Genomic DNA, 9267 nt, shown 5'->3' with positions numbered 1-9267 from the left:
GATAATTTGAACCGCAATCTTTACCGTTCAGTGCTTACAAGCACTTTGATTATATATCAGTAATAAAAATTAACGGAAAACATTTACTTACTCTAAAATAAGATCAAACGTATTTGTATCAATATCTGGTATATCTATATCTCCTGTCTCTGACATCGGTTATTCGAACATTGTATGAAACACTTGGCTTCGAGTTGACGAAATATACTTGTGCGCCTTCACTGGAGTTTTGTCATCTCCTATTCTTTATGTGACGTCACACTTAATTTCACTCTTCAATGTGTACGTCATACACTCCGACAAACTTTTACCCTCCCTCCAATCTGGGCTTTCATCCCTTGTGCTTGACATTGGAGAACGTTATACACTATCACTATTGTAGATTAAATTATTTTCGTTGTTCTGAATTTGTGGATTGAAGACTGATTTTTTTTCCGTGGTTTCTTGAATTCGCGGGTTTGGCAAATTCTGCCTTATATAAAATTGATCTTATATTAAACACTTTAGTCTCTGGTAAACCAATGTATACACAAACCATTACATACAAATGCATTGAAAGATCAACAAATAGGTCTAGTTCTAGCATCGTAGTCGTATTAAAAAAACAGATGTTACATTGCATATCGATAACTGTGTGTAATACGTCGAATAAAGTCATTGTCCGAAGTCAATATATTTATCAAGGTACATTGTCCTCGTATCGACTCCATGCTAAAATTACAATTTTCATATTTTTATTGTTCATACGTCTGAATAGAATAAAACTTATTGTTTTGACTTTTTTACTTTGAAATTTGTCGGAGAAAAACGAATGATAACAATAAACAGTCGAAATACAGGAAGGTCTTTTCATTAAGAAAGGAAAGACCTTAAGTATTGTTATCCACAAAAATACTGACAAAAATATATTTCCGGACAGGGACCCGGGTATCATTTTGAAATTGCAGGTAATTATGATATTATATAAAAAGCCATAGACTTTGTGAATATATTCAGATGGCCTTGGACGTTACATTTAAATTTTATCAGGATCCTATTAAAAATTGCAAAGGCACATGTTAAATTAACATAAATGATATCAATTTTGTTGAACCAGATACGTATTTCAACAATAAATGATAATCTAAGTTTGTTCAAACGATTTACGTAAATCATCAACATTTAAGTTGTTTGGCCTGAAGTTATCAACTGATATCACACATGATAATACAAAAGATTATTATATGTGTACTTACGCTATATCAAAAGCGTCTACAGATCAAGGAAGTCAAAAACTGATACATATGAATACGGTTTGTTTTTTTGTAATTGAATCTCTAATGAATTTCAAAATAATTATTAATTCACTATAACAGATGCAATCTGATTTTATCCGTATAAAGTTTAAATTCAGCATACCCCCTTGTGTAAAGATGGATAAAGTATCATTTTCTATATAGGAAAATGCCTGCACCCAGTCAGGAATATGACAGTGTGTATCTATTAGTTTTATGGTTTTGAGCTTTTGACTTTGTCGTTTGATTACCGTTTTGAATTTTCTTTGGAGTTCAGTATTTTTGTTAGTTTGCCTTTTTCATACGAAAATGAAAAGTAGAAATCTTATTATATCTTTGCACATTATCATTTTCCCAACGATTTACGAAATGAGTTAAAAGTCCCATTAACCCAGAATATCCGAATGTTTTTCTTCTTAAATAAACCCTATAGCTATCAACCCCCATCCCTCACCAACCAAAAAAAATATCATCAAAAACATTAAAGGGATCTACGGTCAACGATACATCACTCCAAAACACATATGTTGAAATAAATTGTATCAATTTCTAAATGTCGATATCGGAACAAATTGTTAGTATTTGACAATATTCCAATGACTTATAATTAGATCATTATGATGTATAAATCGTTAAACACTTCAACTTATGTTGAATTTGAAATTTAGTCGTCAATAAACTTTGTTAAAAATAAATCCGATAAAAACAAACAACAACAACAATAATTGCATTCAATTACATAGAAAACCAAGCACTTCATGACTAGGCAACACGGACCCCACCCTAACCGGTGTTCCATCTGTGATACTCAACGTGTCTCTCAAACAAAGCGGAATTCGGTAATACATTTGTAAGTCGTTTTCCCTCAGTTTTAGTTTGTAACCCGGATTTTTTTCCCAATCAATTTATGAATTCGAACAGCGGTATCCTACTGTTGCCTTTATCATTCAGTAATGTCACAATCGAGTTACTATTGAATTACAGACAATTTTAAAAACTGATAATGCTACTACAAAGTCTTTAAGAAAGTATCTCTCTCATGCAAAGCTATTGCTTTTGATGGCTATAAAACCAGGTTCAACCTACCATTTGTTTCTTAAAACGTTCTATACCACGTCAGGAATATGACAGTTGTTATTAAATAAATATAAGAAGAGGTGGTATGAGTGCCAATGTCTGTTTTGATTATGTTGGGGTTGGTGGTTGCTTTTTAGTGCAGTTCGGTGTTATTGTTGTCCTGTTGTTTTCTTCTGATAGATCACGTGTTTCATTGGGTTTAGTTTATTTCTCGAATGTGTTCTTTATAAATCGATGTATAACTTTTTAACAGCGGTATTCTACTGTTTACCAAGTGATTAGGAATCATCAACATATGTATGGACATCATCACACAAGTTCGTTCACAGTAATTCAATAATTCATATTTTCACAGACTCCATCCTCTTTTCCAATCATGTGACATCACCGGTTTATAATTTATTCCCAATATGTACTTTCATGTACACGAGGAGAACGATGGGTGCAGAGTGGCATGATCTGCTTTCCTATTCTGAACACCTGAGTTCACCCTCGTCTTCTTTTCAGATTTTAACTCGCTGTCGATATAAAAATCTTTTTCAACATAATCATCATATTCATTGAGTTCAAAACAAAAACTTTGAAAAATTCATAAAAAAATCATAAAATTGTAGTATTATACATTTGTTTCATTAGTCATTTATTTCTTTCATTTCCTCCCTATTGCAGATATATTAACATTATTGTGTATTAACTGAAAAACAATATCAAGTTTGATTACGACTTATACACTACTTGTTAACGACAGTCACGTTATAAGACATTAGTCCATTTCAAATGAAAAGTTTAAAGGAAAACAGTTAACATAAGACATAAGATAAAAAAAAAACCAATCAATGCACCAAACAGGTTTTTGGAATTGTATGTCAATTTCTGGTTTACCAGGTATAAGATCGTATATTATTGTCCGGTTTTTATGAAACTGGAATATTTTCTTATTTTATTTTATTCAAGATGGATGCCAATAATATAACAGACTGGCGTGACAACAAAGGTTTACCTGAGTGTATGATGTATATGCTACAGAATGAGATCATGTGTGACGTCACATTTAGAGTTGGACATGACAGAACACTCATCAACGCACACAAGTTCATGATGTCGAGCCGAAGTACCGTCTTCCATACCATGTTTGAGGGGTCTCTGCCCGAAAGAGGGAGAAATAACAATATCTGATATTGATGACAATACCTTTCGGGATATTCTGAAGTGAGTACAGACAATGAATAAAAGTTTGTACATTGATTGATTGATTATTTGGTTGCGAACGCTATTTTCAGCACTTTTAGCTGCACATATAGTATTTCATTGGTAGAAAAGCCGGGGCACAGAGATAAAAACAGTGTGGAACTACGAGAACTGCAGTCAAATTTGTTAAACAATGTACAGAGATTACTGAAGATATTAGTTTGCTCTTTTATTTTTGCTGCATATGAAGAGAAGATTTTCACAACGATATGAATAAGGTTAATTTGCATAGAGGACTTGTCAACACTAACTAATGTATCTAAGATGGTTGTATTTACAACCACTGGGTCGATGCCACTGCTGGTGGAGATTTATTTCCCCGTGGGTATCACAAGCCCAGTAGTCAGCACTTGATTGATATGGTTATATTTATAAATTTACTGTTTACAAATTTTTGAATTTTTTGAAATACTAAGGCTTTTCTACCTCAGGAATAGATTACCTTAGCTGTATTTGGCAAAACTTTTAGGAATTTTGGTCCTCAATGCTCTTCAACTTCGTACTTTTTTTGGATTCGAGCGTCACTGATGAGTCTTTTGTAGACGAAACGCGAGTCTGGTGTTTATACTAAATTTAGTCCAGGTATCTATGATGGGTTTATTATGAAACAAAACGGAAAGAACCAGACAATCGCAACTCTCTTTCTGTTGAAAAATGGGGTAACGTCGGTGCAATAGCATTACAAACTAACAGTGAGGAATTCAACATCTTCAAAATGAAGCAATATAAATAACGTTTCAGCTACTTCAACTTCAAGGCATGTTTCTCGTTTCTCGTTTTGTTTATATAGATTAGACCGTTGGTTTTCCCGTTTGAATGGTTTTACACTAGTAATTTTGGGGCCCTTTATAGCTTGTTGTTCGGTGTGAGCCAAGGCTCCGTGTTGAAGGCCTTACTTTAACCTATAATGGTTTAATTTTTAAATTGTTATTTGGATGGAAAGTTGTCTCATTGGCACTCACACCACATCTTCCTATATCTATTTCAAAGGTTTAGATTGTCCCGTTCCTTATGAGCCTTAATGCAAAAATTGCTCTTGAAAAGTATATTAAGTATAAAAAAGAAGATGTGGTATGATTGCCAATGAGACAACTATCTACAAAAGACCAAAATGACACAGACATTAACAACTATAGGTCACCTTACGGCCTTCAACAATGAGCAAATCCCATACCGCATAGTAAGCTATAAAAGGCCCCGATAAGCCAATGTAAAACAATTCAAACGAGAAAACTAGCGGCCTTATTTATGTAAAAAAAATGAACGAAAAACAAGTATGTAACACATAAACAAACGACAACCACTGAATTTACAGGCTCCGGACTTGGGACAGGCACATACATAAATAATGTGGCTGGGTTAAACATGTTAGCGGGATCCCAACCCTCCCCTAACCTGGAACAGTGGAATAACAGTACAACATAAGAACGAACTATAAAAATCAGTCGACTCATCAGATGGACAAAAATACAAGTGGACGTGGTAAGTGCTTGTTTCATTTAAGTTCTTGAACTGAATTTTAACGTTATTTATTTTCTCTTGCAGATTTTTCTATAGCGATGACATCACAATTACAAACAACAATGTGAAGGAGATACTGTATGCAGCTGATAAGTATATGTTAGCTGCAGGAAAGAGGAAATGTGAGACAGTTCTTAAACAAACGGCACAATCAGAGCATGCGACAAAAACATTACAAACAGCATACCAATACCATCTGTCAGATCTCAAAAAAGAAAGCTTAGACTATATAGAGATGAATACAAAGGCGTGTCTTCTGTCAGAACATGCGGTAAACCTTTCCAAAGATTGCTTGGAGCTGATTTTGAAATCAGATTTTCTAGACTGCACTGAAACAGACATCTGTCAGTTTATTCTAAAATGGGGTAAACATCAGTGTGAGCTGGCAAAGTTAGAGCCATCTGGTGGAAATATTCGGGAATCTCTTGGAAATATTCTGTATCTGATAAGATTCCCAAATGTTGAAATGAAATTCTTTTCAAAATCCGTTGCTAACTCTTGTATACTCACGAGTGACGAAATGGTATCTATCTATCAGTCCCATTTCGGTGAAACATCAAAAGCCTTTCCACACAGTTTGAGAGCTCCTGTATCTAAACGTCAAACCTATAGTATCATTCGATATGGACAGATTACAGGTCCTATGGCGACATCGGGAATACAGTCTCTTACATTTTTTTCAAATAAAGAGATTTGGCTAAAGGGAGTAAATATTTTTCCACCGTTTGTTCGACGTGGCAGGTATATAATACCTTATGATATTCCTGGTACTGTGAACATAAACATAAAAGTAATGAATGATTCTGAAGAGGAAATTCAACAGCAAGAAAACATAAACGTTGTACAAAATAACGAAGTTCGACAGATTGACTTTTGTAAACCTGTTCATGTAATTTCTATGCGAGATTATACAATTGTATTGGATGGGATGACACACCAGATTTATTATGGAACAGACTGTCAGGATTCTGTCACAGACCAGCAATCTGGGGTGACTATAAAATTCAAGAATTCACCAGCTCATGAAAATGGAACAGATATCAAAACTGGTCAGTTTTGCAGGTCTTTTATTCAGTGTTTAAATTGGTTCTTATTTTTATGAAAATGTATCTTGCTTTCAAATAATTATGAAACTAAACACTTATTTACGTTACCATATCACATATTGTTAATAAAGATGTACTTCTACATATATATATCAATAAATTCATCATAGATACCAGGACTAAATTAAGATTATACGCCAGACGCGCGTTTCGTCTACAAAAGACCCATCAGTGACTCTCGAATCCAAAAAAGTTAAAAAGGCCAAATAAAGTACGAAGTTGAAGAGCATTGAGGTTTTGCCAAATATAGCTAAATAAACTTTAAAACCTTCTTCTCTAATAAGAAAGATAAATACATGTATGCTAGATGTACTTACGAAGTAGGATGAGATTATTGTTCCCCATATTGTTAGTTTTCTCGTTCGCTATGCCCGTGTATGTTGTGACTTTAACCTCATGCATAGATTACATTAGCTGGATTTGGCAAAACTTTTAGGAATTTTGGTCCTCAGTGCTCTTCAACTTCGTACTTTATTATTTGTTATTAAGTTTAGTTGTACCTGTAAATAACTTATTTTTAACGGAATAGCACATCCTCATTTTTAAGGAAACCGTGCCAAAAAATCTGCTGTATATCAAATTATGAATTTCACTTGGACTATCTTACAGAATAATCCATAGATTATTTGAACAGAACGCAAAGAATCACCTTGTGTCAGAAGTTGCTATATTACTGTCCAGAATCTGTGTTAAGGCCATTTTGAACTCTCAAGAACATGTATAATATATTTGCTAATGGCCTTTAAGAAAACCATCAATGTGATGCGACTGTAATACATATGAGAATGATAGCGCTATAAAACCAGGTTCAAATAATCAATTTCTACATTTGAAAATGCGTGTACCCAGTCAGAAATATGACATTTGTTGTTCATTCATTAGGTGTGTTTTGTCATTTGATTTTGTCATTTAATTAGGGAACTTCGCTTTAAATTTTCAGCATTCAGTTTGTTTGTGATTTTACTGTTTTCAGTAGTATTCATCATATACCATTTTCCGTTTCTTCTTATTGACGTGCACAAGCTTGTTAGAGTCTTACCAAGAGGCATAGGTTATCTAGCTTTGCACAACACAATTTACAAATAAAACCTTAACCAACAAGCATGCAATGCATTGCAATGTTCGAAACTGATATTCATGAATCACAATTCATATAAAACTACACACCGTGGTATTTGTTACTAGTACAATGTGTTTTCTTGTGGTTTTTTTTTTAATTATTTGCTTGTCGTTATCTGTCGTCTCAAACGCTCTCTGACACTTGTTTAAACACATAAATACGCCATGGCAGACGCGCGTTTCGTCTACAAAAGACTCACCAGTGACGCTCGAATCCCAAAAAGTTTAAAATGCCAAATAAGGTACGAAGTTGAAGAGCATTTAGAACCAAAATTCCTAAAAAGTTTTGCTAAATACAGCTAAGGTAATCTATGCCTAAGGTAGAAAAGCCTTAGTTTTTCAAAAATTCAAAAATTGTGTAAACAGTAAACTACTAGGCTGGTGATACCCTCGGGGAAATAACTCGCCACCAGCAGTAGAACATTACGGGTTTTTTCTGCCATCAATAAAACCAATCATTGTGCCCAATGTTGCTAATACACAAAACAAAAGTGTGTTGCCACCATTTCTTATCTGGAACAGAAAAGTTTGTATCGCCCCCGAGCAATCCATGCGGCCACTGTAGTTAATATAAACGCGCGTCGGGCGTGTTAAATTATAAACGTGGACCTTTTGTTAGCTATACTTGTGTGTTTCTCTGTCCTTTATGTTCTCCCATTTATTTGTATTGTAGTCCGGTCATGTAATATTGTCATTTTAATGTTATACACATGTATTAAACATAGCCATAAAAGCGGGAGGTTTGGCACTCACAAAACCAGGTTCAACCCACCATTGTTGTCTTAAAATGTCCTGTAACAAGTCAGAAAATTGGCAATTGTAATGTGATAGTTAGTATCTGTATGTATTACATTTTAGTGTTGTGTTTCTGTTGTGTCGTAGTTCTCCTCTTATATTTGATATGTTTCCCTCAGTTGAAGTTTGTAACCCGTATTTCTATTTTTCTCATTCAATTAATGAATTTCGAAAAGCGGTATACTACCGTTGCCTTTAACTATAACTTAAAGGGTTTTTTTTTTCGCCGCCAACTAAAAAATTAAGCCACCGTGGCTTATATAGAATATATGGGGCATTTAAGAAACTATATCTTTAAAAACCCTGACATTGTCTTTGGCATTATCGTTTGAATAACATAAACTTTAGTAAACGTCATAGCCGTTTATAGCTTACTATTTGATAAGCGTTTAGCTCATATTTGACCGTACGGTGACCCATAGTTGTTAACATCTACGTCAATCTGGTCTTGGCATACTGCATATCCGTATTAGTTGTAATTGAACGAAATGATCAATCTTCATCATTCATTTCTGCACATCTTATCAGATGAACTCGGTAATAGTCCTTATATGACGATTACGAATATTATGAGATGTTTTTGGTTTTTTTTCATTTCTTTTGTTTTCCTGAAAACTACGACAGAAAAACTAACATTGTTCACAGAATGGTCACCTATACAAATCATACACACATCATCGTGACTTGACTGAAACCATTAATTGACTCCTAGTTGGACACGTGCTTTCCTTAAATATATGGTAGGACTGTTAATGCGACATGGCAATGTAGACTTTAGTTGGCCGTTTTCAACAATGGGCTTAATCCCTACAGTATATAAGCCTATAAAAGCCTCCGACATGACAAAATATAAAACAGTTCAAAGGAGAATACAAGGTTTATGTTTAAAACAATGGATGAAAATGAAATAAGATGAGAAAAACTATTAATTTCCAATAGAGGACCCATTATAGACATGATCAGTGCAGTGATTTTTATATAAAGCAATTGCAATATAGACAATACACAAGAAAAACAACTCAAGACATGAAATATGAATTGATTTAATGATATATTATATACGCATATAGTCACGTGACATATAAACCAGTATGTTTAGTGTTAATGTATATGATAGAAATATGATA

The 9267-nt window shown here is 33.9% G+C and overlaps 1 protein-coding gene across 1 annotated transcript; it reads left to right on the top strand.

The window, feature by feature from the left end:
* The first annotated feature begins 4253 nt into the window (after window positions 1-4253).
* LOC134718101 (BTB/POZ domain-containing protein 2-like) lies at window positions 4254-6222 on the top strand. The gene is made up of 2 exons (XM_063580594.1): window positions 4254-4258; window positions 5145-6222. The coding sequence occupies exons 1-2, from the start codon at window positions 4254-4256 to the stop codon at window positions 6220-6222; spliced, it is 1083 nt and encodes a 360-aa protein (XP_063436664.1).
* The last annotated feature ends 3045 nt before the right edge of the window (window positions 6223-9267 follow it).

Source organism: Mytilus trossulus, chromosome 5, assembly GCF_036588685.1.
Source record: "Mytilus trossulus isolate FHL-02 chromosome 5, PNRI_Mtr1.1.1.hap1, whole genome shotgun sequence".
NCBI lineage: Eukaryota > Metazoa > Mollusca > Bivalvia > Mytilida > Mytilidae > Mytilus > Mytilus trossulus.
The sequence above is the reverse complement of the archived record's forward strand: the minus strand, read 5'-3'. Positions and strand labels throughout refer to the sequence as shown.